Here is a 15,224-nt window from a genome sequence, read left to right as displayed (position 1 = left end):
TTTTTCCCGGTTTCTAGTTGATTTTTTGGTTTTTTTCATACATTTCCAATTTTTATTTTAATTTTAATTTTTTTATATTTTATTTTAAATGTTTTTATAAAAAAAATAAAAAGTTAGCTAATAAAATAAATTAATGATGAAGTAAATACATTTATAAAATGAATTAAAATAATATTTTAATAGTTGTGTTTATTATTATTAAATTTTTAAGATTTAACGCTTAAACTGACCCTAACGAATATAGTTTTGTGGGCTTTTTGAACTTATGACATAATGGGCTTTATGGCCGTGGGCTTGGTCCATGGTCTCTTTTAATAATATATAATGGATTCACATGTGACAAAAGAACTGTGCTTTCTCGACATTACATTTTAAGCGTTTTTATGTCTGGGTTCTCTTTTGTTGGTCTCTTTCGTCTGTGTCTTCTCCCTTCGATGATCAAATAGCGGCACAGAAACAACAGGAGAACAACACAAAGAGGCCGAAGAACAAGCACAGGTGCAAGTAGAACCTTTCATAAATGGATTGATTTTGCTTATCTGATTCTCGTTTTACCCTTTTGTTATTTGAACTTCTTTATTTTGCCACATACAATACCTCTTCAATCTTTTGCTTTTGTTTTCCTTATCTTCTTTTTCTTTTGCTTCTCTGATTTTGAACTGAACTCGATTCTGTTTTTCTTCTGTTTGGAGTGCAATGAGACAGGAGTCCTTCGCTTTCCTTATTGCTGTTTTTGATTCCTCTGTCTGGATCTTGGATCTTTCTCGAATTTGCGTTATCTTGTTTTCAAGACCGGTTGTTTTTATTTTTTATTTTTTATTATTTATTTATTTTATTGAATTTGATTGCATACAAGAAGAATGATGACAGATAATACAAATCCGCGGTATGCAAATTGCAATGAATGTTTCCCTGGTATTTCAGGTGTTGAGAATTGGGGGTGCAGGCTAGGCCGGTGTGTGATCTTGCATGTCGACAAGGTGTACAAGAAGTGTTTTCTTTTTTCTTTGGTGAATTCCAGAATTGTTTTCTGTCACGTGGTAAGTGAGTAATTTGAAATTAACCTTTCAAGATTCAAGATTTTTTTTATTACTGCTTTATTCAACATTTAATTTGCAAAGTTTGTTAGTATTAAAAGCTAGTTATACGAGTATTGTTGACATGTTGTTTTTCTGCAAGTTTAACTTAATGTTGTACTACTTTTTCTACAAAATGACTGGAGTGCTCATTTGTGGAGGACGATTGTTGACCTTGAGGTGAATTATTTGCCCCTTTCCAATATTTTCTGGTTATAGGCTCCTAGAATTGGTCTAAAGTAATGAAAATTGTTGTAGTTACTTGTCTTGCCATTTTCTAGTCCTCTGCTTGCCGATGTGATGTTTGATGTATGCATTATGGATGATCTTCATTGCATCTAAAGATTGTTAATATATATACGAGGATTGTTTTGAGGTTTTTACATCCACGTTAAAAAAATTTTGGTGGTCTCTTGGTCATTGTCTCTATCCATTGCCAAGCCTTCCAAAGGAAAGTCAAGAAAACATTCTTCAACAATTCAATGTTGCACCCTTCTTGATTGAAATTGAAAAGCTCTTCATTGTTTCTAAAGTTGTAATTTTTTTCCCCTAGTTGAAATTCTTGAATGTGTATTTTATTCTTTTCTTTGGTTGATTGTTTTTAACCACATTTATGAAATACTTTCTAGCCTCTGATGTGTTTGGTACATCTTATTTTGAATCCTTTTGTTTATTTTGCTTGTTATTTTCATTGTTGAAGTTGTTTTCTTGAAGAGAAGCCGTGTGCGAATTGAGGCTTCTATCTTGTGTGTTTCCCCCTCCCCTTTATCTCAATGAGATGCAAGAATCCGATAATCCATTTGTCACTTTATCAGCATCACTATTCACTTCCCAAGGTTTTGTTCATATTAATGTTTTTATTCCAATTTCTTTGTCACTTTATCAGCATCACTATTCACTTCCCAAGGTTTTGTTCATATTAATGTTTTTATTCCAATTTCTTTCATTATCTGTGGATATAACCATAGCAGCATACTTACATTTGATGTTAACAAGGTAAAAAGAGGGATAAAGTGTATTATTTAAATCCGTTTTAAAGTTGATTGTAGCTTCAAACTGTTTTATAAAACAATTATAATTAAAATTTAGTTTTAAAATTAACTATAGTTTTCAACTGGTTTATGATTTGAAATATATATTAATACTGGACTGATTTTAAAATCGATTTTGAAACATAAATTTGTTTTAAAACCAAATTGGTTTCACAATGATTTAAACCATAAATTAGTTTTGAACAAATTTTAAAAAAATAAACAGGTCTTTGTTTAAAATAAATTTTAATATTATTTATTTTGATAAATTAGTTTAAAAATCTGATTTATGATTTTAAATTAGCTTTGAAACCCAAGCGGATTTCTGATCATATAGTGGTTTCTGTAGAGCGTGCTTTTGCTTAGGCAAGCAATTCCTAATTTTAAAACATGTCTTTTGATTTTTGCTATAATCTCTTTGGTACTTAACATAGAAAATATTAAATAAAAAGTTGACGTACTCAATATCTTACAAACATAACTACTACATTCTTTCTAATTTTCATCTTCTTTTGCAGGTTTTAACTTTTTACTTTGTTTGTAATACTTAGAGCTCATCTTTTATAGGGTGTGCTTTTCATATTTGACATGCATTCCTTAGCCTTTGTTTTATATTGGAGAATAGTTGGCAAGCCTTTCAAACCAAATAGAGAAAAATATGACAACGTAACAATTTTAATATCAATAGTTGTTTGATATTAGAGATTCGATTCTTCTACTTGCTATTTCTTTAAAAATTTCTTACCAGTTCAAGAAACTTGTAATGAAGAAACAAAGCAGCTACGTCTACTCTGTTATATTTTTGGTAATTAGTTATGTTGAATTCAAGTGCGTAATCTTTCATTTTTATACAAAAGTAGAAATGGCTGATAATTAGGTTTTTTTTTTTACTCTTTTCCTTAGGCTAAAGCATCTAAAGTCCAGAAGACAAATTTGATTACAAATTATGCCCCAAGAGTAAAATATATACTTCAAAATTCATCTATGATTATCATGAATTCATTTAAAAGTCTCTTGTTTAAAATTCTCTTGTTTCTTTTAATTTATTTATTTATATTTTTTCTACAAATATAATTTTGAGAAGTTTATCCAAAAGATTGTTTACGTGTTGTTTAGCTTTTGTTCATTTATTCATAATTATGTTTTGTGTGCAGGGAATCAGTGCTTGCTTTCTTGGCTCGGGGCAACCTGATGATATTGTTGAACAAAAAGCAATCAGAGGCTTGTATAGTATAGTATATGTTTGCCCAAAGACTGTGTTGAGGTATGGTTTGGAGCCTTGATATTTGATCTGACTGACCTAAGCTTCAAGGAATGGAAGTTGATCTTGAAGTTCATAGCATGTCTTAGAAGTCAGCTTTTAGACTCTTTTAATATTTTGTAACTATAATGCAATGTTGTGTAGATTTTCAACCATTGCAGAAGCTTGCAGAAATTCACGGTAATTCTTTATTTGCAATTGATGAAGTACATTGTGTTTCTAAATGGGGTCATGATTTCCATCCAGACTATAGGTCTGTTTTTTAACCCCAGTGTATCCTTACTGTTTATGGCTTATGGAGATGAACTGGCTTGATGAGTTTACTTAGAACATCTTAAATTGCATATTGAAGAAAGATAGATCAGTTATTGGTTAATTTGATTGGTGATCATGCACATTTCATTTGTTCTTTGTTTGGTGCACACTTCACGTATTATTTAATGTTTTTAGTCTATTGTGAATGTCATAAATATGACCTGTTTTAAAATGTTTGTTTTTGTTTCAGCCGACTGTCTGTGCTGAGGGAAAATTTTATTGCTAGTAAGCTAAAATCCCTGTAATTTGAGAGATCAACAGAAACAAATGTTGTTCTTAAATCATTTTTTCGATCTAATTTACGCTTCATGGTGAGTTTGTTGACTATAACTTTTACATTCATCTCTAAATATACAATCTTGTTACTCTTAAGATTCATTGTGGCTCTATACAGGTAAAGGATTATCGAACATCAAAGGCTTCTTATGGAAAAGATTTTTGTGAATTGATTAAAGTATGTGGCAGAAAGGCAAAATATTGATGGAAATGGAAAGGCTTTCATCTCAGATGATTCAGATTATGTTATTATATAATCATTGATTATTCCTCTCTCTGATGTCGCAAATTCTTCTTTCTCACTTCATTCACCTTCCTGATTCTTCGCAGGTCAACAACGGCGTTGCTGCTTCAGAGTAACTATGCTGCCAGCCAATAATTCCAACAAATAGAGAAATATGTTCATTTTTTGTAATAATTTTGTTCATGCTGGTTTTGGCTTAAAGGTGGATGATGGCATTTACTTACGACTCATTTGTTTTATGTGATGAATTATGTCTTTTTCTATTTAATTTGATTTGATTTTGTCTGATGGTACTCTCGCAAGAGCCTCCTCAAAACTTCCACCTTTTATGATTTTCCACTACTTACATCACCACAATGCATTCCTCTCACCAAAAATATTCATATAAAAAATTCAATGTATAATTATTCACTGCAACCAAAGTTGTCACCTATAGTTCTTCACTATTGTATGACCCATCTATTTACAGGGTACATACCAAATAGCTAATTGGAATGGCACAAAGGTTGCACCGAAAATACTTGACAAGGAATTTATTCAGATTCTGATACCATGTATGTATACATCTAAAAATTAATCATATTTCTATGAGTGTCTTTACGGTATTCTTCTTGCCGATCAACCGGGGTGTTTGATTCTACCTCCCTATGTTTTTGTCTGACTACATATATCACTACCTTTCGCTTCTTACTCTCTTTGACTCTAAATTTTGGACTTTCCAATAATTCACTCAGTAATTCTTTCAAACCTGAACTTACATTATTATAAAAGGTGTATGTAGTCACTGATCGAAGTGCCAAAAAGAATTTTGGAATATGCGTACTTTTGTTTTGAAGGGTTTTTCAATTGCTTTCAGTATCAGATTTTGTGTCTTTTGCTATGGTATTAATCTAAATAGTAGTGAAATAGGTTACTTAAGTTGCATGCTTATCTCCATGTAAAAAATCCCATTATCAATTTTACTTATGTGATATTAATAGTATTTATATAAATAATTATCTTAAGCTTTTGTGTATATATCGTTTAATGCTAGGTGATAGTTGATGCAATTGATTTAAAGAGCAGACACAAGCTAAGCTTAAGACAGTTAGTTACAACCAAGGTCTTTTTTTATGCTAATATAATGTTCCCGTTCTTATTTTTAGTTGCATTTGTTTTGCTTAGCTAGACTCATGGATAGGATTTATGTTTTATTATAAAATAGTTGGTACCTTTTTAATTTTTACAAATGGATCCCAAAGCTTTGGTGGTCCCAAAACTGCATTATGGGAGGAGGAACTCTCTGGATGTGCTCATGCAGTGTTAAGAGAGCTTCCATTGAGGTCTTTGAAGAAAATTGTGAGTGTTAAGGTAAAACCCATTGCACCATTGCAGATACAGACGATATCTGTGAGGTAATTCTTCCTTTCATTTTAAGTTTTTTGATTGTAATAAAATTTCTATTTTTTCTTTTCCTTATAACTTTTAAACTTTTATTCTTTTTATATTATTATTAAATAAAAATTATTAAAAATATCTTTAATCAAATAATTTTAATTTAAATATTTTAAGTTATATCAAATCAAACTACATTACTAAATAAAAATATCTATCTTCAAATCGCATAAAGGGACAATCCAGTGTCAAAAAAGTTTAACCTCTACATAAAAGTGAGAGACAAAGAACTAGTTTATGATTTTTTTTATATTACTGTGCTATATATATATATATATATATGTGTATATATATATATATATATATATATTTTTTTTTTGCAATAGAGTATAGCATGTAGATGGTTTAGATGTGACGACATTGGTTGAGCTAATTAGTTGGTTGCTTAAACTTGTTCAATTAGATAAAGATTTAAATTTTGATCTTGATTTAAATTGACATTTTTGACCCAATATGATCATTGTGACTAGAATCAATTATTAGCTGACAACATATACAGAGTTTATTATATTCTTTTAATGTGTTTATTGTAAATTGGCCCAAAATGAATTGTTTTTTTCTTCTAGATGCTTGTCTAAACTGATTATTTTAAAAATAAGCAACTTTTTATCTTTAAAGAAATAAATAATTTTTATAATCATTTTTTAAAAGTTTTAATAAATTGTTCTCATATCAACTTATAGCATTCATTCAACCATTTAGAGGATTAAATTGGCCCAAAATTAATTGTTTTTTTTCTCTTTATATATGAATGGTTCATCTATTAATTTAATTTTTTTAATGAAATAAGTATTTTTCTGTTTTTCTCTGTTTGTCTAAACTGATTATTTTAAAAATGAACAATTTTTTTATCTTTTAAGAAATAATTTTTATAATTATTTTTTAAACGTTTAACTCATATCAACTTATAGCATTCAACCTTTTTGAGGATAATTAAATAAAAGTGCTTCTGAACTTATAGGATTTGTTTAATAATTTGAGATTAAAGTTATATACATAAATAAGATCTTAAGTTTAAATTTTAGATTTGTTATTGTAATTTTTACCGGTAAAAAAAAAAGAAGAAAGAAAGCTTCTTTATAAGCTAAGTGCATTAATTAATTTTAGCTCAGAAAAACTTAATTTATTTATATTTATTTATATAAATTTTTTAAGATTTTATCTAATCACAGTTATTATATCGTGAGACATTTGTATATCACCATTCATTGTAATAAGACCATGCATGGAGTGCCGTAACTGTCATTTGGAATATTGTTTATGTTCAACAACTTTTCGAGATGCCCAGCACAGGCAATTTGAGTACAAACTGATTTGTTCATGATAAAAAGATATACACTTAAACAAATTGATGGTCTAAAATAAAAGTTAATTTTAAAAAAATAAAGTATAAGCATTAATTACAAATTAACAATTAAAATTAAAATTTTAGTAAATTTATAATCTTTATACAATTATACTTAACACATCTGCTTTATCTTTCACTTGAGAAGAAAAAAATTAAAATATTAATTATTAATTATTCATTTAACAAATATAATTTTATATTAATTTTATTTTTCAAATCAAATTATTTTATTTTAAAATGAGATCACTAAAGGAGTGTATGAAAAGAAATGGAAAGAAAAAAAAAGTAGAATAAGGTAAATTTTAGATTTTCTTTTGGAAAAAATGAAAAACGAGAAATAAAATTGATCTCCCCTCTTGTTGGTTGTGTAAAAAGAGGATAAAATGTGTGTAAATGCCAAATACAATACCCACATAACGATATTTTTTCTGTAAAAAATAATTATATTTTAAAACCATTTATATAAATTAGAATAATTATATTAAAGGAGTTTAGGAATTTTTTTTAATGATAGTTTTTTTAGTTTTTTTTAAGTGTCGTGCTTTTTAAAATATTTTTTTTAATCACTTTTTTAAAATTTATCATTTTTATTTTTTAAATTGAATTTTAATATATTTTAAAAACTGTCAATGATTAAAAGAGTTTTATATAACTATAAATTATTTATAATAAGTTTAAAATATAATTTATATAAATATAATTATTTATTATAAATTTTAATAAATTTTAATTGCATAAAATAAATATTTATCTATATAATAAACAAGTTAAAATATTAATAATTATAAAATAACAAGCTTAACAAATAATAATGTAAGCAACCTTTACATTATTATTAATATATTATATAAAATATTTGAATTCTTAAATAATATAATTAATTATATAATATATAAAAATTAAATATAACAAAATATTTAGAAAAAGACATCTTAGTTAAAATGTCAGCATCATTATTTTCCCAATTTAACTCAAGTTGCCTCGTTTTTGTTGAATCACTTGCACTGTGTAAATATATATACCCTCACTCATTCCTACGTGCTTCACTTGTTTATTTTAAGATACCCAAAATACACAATGCTTTTTTATCTTTTCTTCTTTCAACATCTCTCACGAAATGTGTTCTCTTTTTCATTCTTTTAAATTTCATTTTGTTTAGTTTTTTCATTCTTGCTTACAGTTACACACCGATTGTTGTCACTCCTTACGTGAAATTTTAGGAGTGTTGTTGTCTCGATTATTCTCCTATGGGTGTTGATGATGTCATGTGTTATGAAAAGAGAATGCATAAAATAGGGTCAAGAAAAGAAAGATTGCTTCTTCTTCTTTTTTTCCGATAAAGATAAAATCTTTTTGGTTTATAAATTTGTGGATTTTAATTTTATGTTTGTTAATTCAATTTTCTATTTCTTGCATGTAAATAAACTGACTTTATGTTTTCATGGGTTTTCTGATTTCAATCAGTCTGCAATGGGTGTTGATGGTGTCAAGTGTTATGGGAAGCAAAACCATAAAACAGGGTCAAGAAAAAAAAAAAAGCTTTTATAAAGATGAAATATTTTTTGTTTATGATTTTGTGGGCTTTAATTTTGTATCGGTTCATTCAATTTTTCTATTTTTTGCATGTCTTTATGTTTTCATGGGTTTTTTTGATTTCAATTGGTCTCTACTAAGTGTTGATGGTGTCAACTATTACGCGAAGAGAAAGCATAAAAGAGGGTCAAGAATAGAAAGCTTGCTTTCTTTTTTTGATAAAGATGACATCTTTTTGGTTTATGATTTTGTGGGTTCTAATTTTGTGTGTTCATTTCATTCAACTATTCTATTTCTTGCATGTAAATAAACAAAATTAAGAAAACAAAATTTTTAAGGTCTTATATTAATTTTTTTATTACTTAAAATATTATTTGAATTATAATAATAATAATAATAATTTTATAAAATGCGTTATTTCTAGCCTCCGATGTATTTGGTACATCATATTTTGAATCTTTTTGTTTATTTTTCTTTTTATTTTCATTGTTGAAGTTGTTTTTTTTATAGATGTTGTGTGTTTTGAGGCTTTTATCTTCTGTGTTTCCCCCTCCCCTTTATTTCAAAGAGATGCAAGAATCCAACAATCCATTTTGTCGCTTTATCAGCATCACTATCCACTTCCCAAGGTTTTCTTCATATTAATGTTTTTATTCCAATTTCTTTCATTTCTTATATATATATATATATTGATAATTATTTTATATTATGTTTTGTGAATTCATTATCCGTGGGTAAAAAGAGAGATAAATTGTCTATAATTTAAATCTGTTTTAAAGTTGATTATAGTTTCAAACTGGTTTTTAAAACAATTATAATTAAAGTTAAGTTTTAAAATTGATTATGGTTTTCGACTGGTTTATGATTTGAAATATATATTAAAACTCTATTGATTTTAAAATTGATTTTGAACCATAAATTGGTTTTAGAACTAAATTGGTTTCACAATGATTTAAACCATAAATCAATTTTTAAATAGATTTAAAAAAAAAAGTTTATGTGTAGAATAAATTTTAATGTTATTTATTTTGTTAAAATTAGAATAAAAAACTGATTTATGATTTTAAACTAGCTTTGAAACCCAACCGGATTTCTCATCATAAAGTGGTTTTATAACCAATTTTAAACCTGATTTTGAAAATCTAAACAAACTATTTTCCCGATTATAATGAATAATTTGGAATTGCACATATAGCTTGATGATTTTAGTAGTGATGACAGAACTAAAGCTTGTCTTTAATTCTTATTGTCTGTATGTTTTTTCTTAATTAAAGTGATATAAATAATTTTACTGTCTGTGGTACTTAAAGTCCCAAGTTAAGGGGCTGGTTCCATAATTTTACTTTCTTTTTTTTTTTTTGTTTTTTTTACACATTTGTTTTATAACATGTTAACTCGAATATCGATTAACTAGTTTTAATAGTTGGCACCAAACATACTGGATTTTGTTCATTTAGACTATGTTTTTCAGGAGTCATTTTCATTTATTCTTGTCAATTGCATGTTATAGTAGCAACAAAATGTGTAGATATTCTTTACCCCGCCCTTATGCGTTCTGGGTGATTGGATTGTAAAATTGAGTTTCTGCACCAAATGGAAGAAGGGCTCGGATTTTACAGGTTTAGTGTCTTCAAAATTTATCTGCATATTTTTGGAACATTTACTAACTGCTCTCACTTTGATATTTTAGATCCATTCTAGGAAGATGAATGTTCACCATGATGTCAACTTTGAAGAACTTGCTCATTCTACGTATGATTTCAATGGAGCACAGCTGAAACTGTATGTGTTGAGGCTGGCATGTTGGTTCTGCGTCGTGATGCAATTGAGGTTTGTTTTCTCCCGTTATACAACAACTTAAATAACTTAAAAATTAATTTTTTAAAGGAAAATGAGCACCATATTTAATATATGGGCCATTAATCGGTTGATATTTCTTTTTTGAAACTTTTTGTTTTTTATCGTCTACTTTTTTTATAAACACCAACATAATCTGTGACATAAATACTTTAAGCATAGCTTAAATTTATTGAAATGCAACTCATCGAGATTTGTGATAACTTAAAATCAATTTTTTTTAAAGGAAAATGAGCACCATAATTAATATAGGGGCCATTAACGGGTTGATATTTCTTTTTTGAAACTTTTTTTTTATCGTCTACTTTTTTTATAAACACCAACATAATCTGTGACATACATACTTTAAGCATAGCTGAAATTTATTGAAATGCCACTCGTCGAGATTTGTGATAACTTAAAATCAATTTTTTTAAAGGAAAATGAGCACCATAATTAATATAGGGGCCATTAATGGGTTGATATTTCTTTTTTGAAAGTTTTTTTTTATCGTCTACTTTTTTTATAAACACCAACATAACCTGTGACATACATACTCTAAGCATAACTGAAATTTATTGAAATGCGACTCATCAAGATTTGTGCTTTTCAACATATTTGAGCCAAAAATTGAGTTGTAGAAAAAAAATATTGGAGATTGTTTGTAATTTATTGAAAATAATATATCTTAGTGGGATGCTTTAGTCATCAAAATTTCTGGTTTTCAATAAATTTCAACTTATAATGAAGTGTGTTTGAGTAAAAAATAATTTTAGATTGTTTGAAATTTATTGAAAATAATAAATCTTAGTGAGATGCGGGAGTCTCTGATATTTGTAATTTTCAATATTTTTCAACTATTAATAGAGTTAGACAAAAACTAATGGAAATTGCTTGAAATTTATTGAAAACAATAAATCTTAGTTAATTGCGAGAGTTACCGAGATTTGTAATTTTTAATAAATTTTAGCTATTAATGGAATGTAAGATAAAAAATATTGGAGATTGCTTGAAATTGATTGAAAATAGTAAATCTTAGTGAGATGTGGGAGTCTGTGATATTTGTAATTTTCAATATTTTTCAGCTATTAATAGTGTTATACCAAATATATTGGAAATTGTTTGAAACTTATTGAAAATAATAAATCTGAGTGAGTGAGATGCAGGAGTCACCTAGATTTGTGATTTTTAATAAATTTCAGCTATTAATTGAGTGTTAGACAAAATCTTGTAGATTGCTTGAAATTTATTGAAAATAATAAATCTTGGTCAGATGTGGGAGTTACCGAGATTTATGATTTTCAATAAATTTCTGTTATTAATAGTGTTAGACAAGAAATATTGGAGATTCCTTGAAATTTATTGAAAATAATAAACCTTGGTGAGTTGCGGGAGTCACAAAGATTTGTGATTTTCAATAAATTTCATATAATAAAGAGTGTTAGTCACAAAAATATTTTAGATTGTTTGAAATTTATTTTTAACATATCAAATCTTTGTGAGATGCGGGGATCACCTAGATTAGTAATTTTAGATAAATTTTAGCTATTAAAAGAGAGTATTAGACAAAATTTTTGGAGATTGTTTGTAATTTATTGAAAATAATAAATCTTTGTGAGATGCGAGAGTCATCAAGATTTGTGATTTTCAAAATATTTAAGCTAATAATAAAAGTATTAAACAAAAAATATTAGAGATTTGTTTGAAATTTACTAAAAATAATAAATCTTAGTGGTATGCGAGAACCACCAAAATTTATAGTTTTTGATAAAATTCAACTTATAACAAAGTGTGTTAGACAAAAAATACCATTTGAGATTGTTTAAAATTTATTGAAAATAATAAATTTTAGTGAGATGCGAGAATCATCGAGATTTGTAATTTTCAATAAATTTAAGCTATTAATAGAGTATTAGACAAAATATTTGATATTACTTGAATTTTATTGAAAATAATAGATCTTAGTAAGATGCTTACGGATCTTAATGTATATTTTCAGATATGGAATGAATACTTCATGCTTTCAAGCACTAACACTTGTTGAATACTTTGGAGAGGATTTCAGTCATCATAAATGTCTCTTGTATGTGAAATTCTGTCCCAATTCCTTGCAGTTTTATAATGTTTCACCGTCCACTTGAGTGAAAAGATATTCTAAAATATAATAGCCTGTATTGAGTTACCTACTTTGATAATTGCATTAGCATATTTGCTTCATTTTGTAATTAAGGAATTATTTTTTGGAAACGTCGCTGTTTTTACTGGTAGAGTTAATATGTTTGAGTCATTTATTATTGCATGTTAGCCTTCATATTGTGGCTTTCCTTATAAGCCCCCTTTCATGCAGATGTGACGTGTGCATCAATGGTCCATCACAACGGCTGAATCTAAAAGATGAGGCTTGTGTTTTACTACAAGCTATAGGTGCCCATAATGTAAGTCGTACAATTTCAGATTTATATCATCTACTCTATCGATTAATTCTGTCTTACTATTACATGTGAATTTATATCAAAATGTTAACTTTAGGATTTTCACAGGATAGTTTTCATACTTGTGTACCTCCTTCTACTTTATGTGTATTTTGTGTGTCTATTTCTTTGGGTTAAGTTTCAATATGATAAATTGATTAAAAAATTGTTTTGTTTTGTGGTGTTCCTGGATCTTTAGTTTAAGAGCTCAAATTTTGTGGAAAGATTACTTTCTTTATTCTGTAAGAGGAAATAAAATGAAGTGACAGGGGTATTTTTTTGAGGTATGTAATGATTATTTGGATTGCTCATGTTATGACGATGTATATTCTGGCTCCAAACATAGATGACTAAGAGAGAGGCCAAACCTTATGGTGTTAGTTGGAAAAATAAGGCATCAGGTGAACCTAGTTATAATTGTCCGTTCTTTTTGTTTGTTACGTTGGATATTATGTCTTGTTGCCAATCTATGTAACCAGTCTTATTTTTAATGTCTGTGTATAGTATCAAAAGATTTTAACCACTGATATATTATGGTGGAGGGGTCTTGCTTGATTATTGGAAATTAAAGGATTCAATGACATTGATTTTATATTATGTTTCGTGAATTCATTATCCGACGGTATCACCATAGCAGCATACTTGCATTTGATGAGGTAAAGGGAGGGATAATATGTCTATAATTTAAATCTGTTTTAAAGTTGATTATCGTTTCAAACTGGTTTTTAAAACAATTATAATTAAAGTTTAGTTTTAAAATTGATTATAGTTTTCGACTGGTTTATGATTTGAAATATATATTAAAATTGTATTGATTTTGAACCATAAATTGGTTTTAAAACCAAATTTGTTTCACAATGATTTGAACCATAAATCAATTTTAAACAGATTTAATAAAAATAATCAAGTCTTTGTGTAGAATAAATTTTAATATTATTTATTTTGTTAAAATTAGAGTAAAAAATCGGTTCATGATTTTAAACTTGATTTTGAAATATGATAAGTGTGTAAAATTCTTGTATAGCGGTCCCTGATTTTGTTGTTGATAATATGACATTAGGTTTTCATTTATTGTGAGAGAACTTAGGGTATATGAATTTTATAAAGTTATCCTAATTTTAATTTCATGAAAATTTGGTTGCTTTTACATGATTCTTTTAATTGGCAGATGATGAAAAAGGGCGTAAGAATTTTTAATGATTATTTCTGTCTCTGATGTCATGATTATGAGATTGTTATTATAAGATGATTTTTTATTTATCAAGAGAAAATTTAGGGCATATAAATCCTATAAACTTGTTTCAACCCTTAAATTTGAAAAACGTGGTTGTTATTGGATGGTGACTTTTAGTTGATATATGATGAATAAAGAAGTAACAATCTTTCATGGTTCTCCGTGATTCTGATGTCGACAATATCTAGATGCTAAATATAATATGAATGTTTTATTCATCATGAAAGGATAAGGGAACATAAACCTTAGAAAGTTGTTGCCTAATTATTCTTTTAATTGGCAGATGATGAAAAAGGGGTGTAAAAATCTTTAATGGTTATTCCTGTCTCTGATGTCATGATTATGAGATTGCTATTATGAGATGATTTTTTATTTATCAAGAGAAAATTTGGGGCATATAAATCCTATAAACTTGTTTCAACCCTTAAATTTGAAAAACGTGGTTGTTATTGGATGGTGACTTTTAGTTGACATATGATGAACAAGGAAGTAAGAATCTTTCATGGTTCTTTGCGATTCTGATGTCAACAATATTTAGTTGCTAAATATAATATGAATGTTTTATTCATCATGAAAGGATAAGGGAACATAAACCCTAGAAAGTTGTTGGCTAATTATTCTTTTACTTGGCAGATGATGGAAAAGGGGTAAGAACCTTTAATGGTTATTCCTGTCTCTGATGTCATGATTATGAGATTGCTATTATGAGATGATTTTTTATTTATCAAGAGAAAATTTAGGGCATATCAATCCTATAAACTTCTTTCAACCCTTAAATTTGAAAAACATGGTTGTTATTGAATGGTGACTTTTAGTTGACATATGATGAATAAGGAAGTAAGAATCTTTCATGGTTCTCCGTGATTCTGATGTCAACAATATTTAGTTGCTAAATATAATATGAATGTTTTATTTATCATGAAAGGATAAGGGAACATAAACCCTAGAAAGTTGTTGCCTAATTATTCTTTTACTTGGCAGATGATGGACAAGGGGTGTAAGAACCTTTAATGGTTATTCCTCTCTCTGATGTCATGATTATGAGATTGCTATTATGATATGATTTTTTATTCATCAAGAGAAAATTTAGGGCATATAAATTCTATAAACTTCTTTCAACCCTTAAATTTGAAAAACGTGGTTGTTAGTGACTTTTAGTTGACAT

The 15,224-nt window shown here is 27.6% G+C and overlaps 1 protein-coding gene across 10 annotated transcripts; it reads left to right on the top strand.

Moving 5' to 3' along the window:
• The first annotated feature begins 325 nt into the window (after window positions 1-325).
• Window positions 326-14,209, top strand: LOC109793417 (ATP-dependent DNA helicase Q-like SIM). 10 transcript variants are annotated; one of them, XR_014430754.1, is made up of 10 exons: window positions 326-498; window positions 925-1,040; window positions 1,238-1,256; window positions 3,262-3,371; window positions 3,513-3,548; window positions 3,874-3,994; window positions 4,078-4,757; window positions 5,237-10,348; window positions 12,354-12,437; window positions 12,702-12,974. XR_014430754.1 is itself a non-coding variant. In XM_083066997.1 (10 exons), exons 7-10 carry the CDS (start codon window positions 10,224-10,226, stop codon window positions 13,079-13,081), a joined length of 354 nt encoding a protein of 117 aa, XP_082923123.1. In that variant the 5' UTR covers window positions 329-498; window positions 925-1,040; window positions 3,262-3,371; window positions 3,513-3,548; window positions 3,874-3,994; window positions 4,078-4,757; window positions 5,237-10,223; the 3' UTR covers window positions 13,082-14,209. The 10 variants fall into 10 exon arrangements, 2 of the variants coding, with proteins under 2 accessions (XP_082923123.1, XP_082923121.1); XR_014430753.1 differs by having other exon boundaries at window positions 327-498; window positions 1,223-1,256; window positions 12,702-12,958; XR_014430752.1 differs by having other exon boundaries at window positions 327-498; window positions 1,180-1,256; window positions 12,702-12,955.
• The last annotated feature ends 1,015 nt before the right edge of the window (window positions 14,210-15,224 follow it).

The sequence above is a fragment of the Cajanus cajan genome, chromosome 1 (genome assembly GCF_000230855.2).
Source record: "Cajanus cajan strain Asha chromosome 1, NIPB_CcT2T_4, whole genome shotgun sequence".
NCBI lineage: Eukaryota > Viridiplantae > Streptophyta > Magnoliopsida > Fabales > Fabaceae > Cajanus > Cajanus cajan.
The sequence above is the reverse complement of the archived record's forward strand: the minus strand, read 5'-3'. Positions and strand labels throughout refer to the sequence as shown.

Excerpts from the sequence above, each read along its gene's own strand:
- LOC109793417 (XM_083066995.1), top strand. The coding sequence starts at position 10,224 with ATGAATGTTCACCATGATGTCAACTTTGAAGAACTTGCTCATTCTACG. Across the intron at positions 10,349-12,353 it reads TGCGTCGTGATGCAATTGAG|ATATGGAATGAATACTTCAT; the intron begins GTTTGTTTTCTC and ends GTATATTTTCAG. Across the intron at positions 12,438-12,701 it reads AGTCATCATAAATGTCTCTT|ATGTGACGTGTGCATCAATG; the intron begins GTATGTGAAATT and ends CCTTTCATGCAG.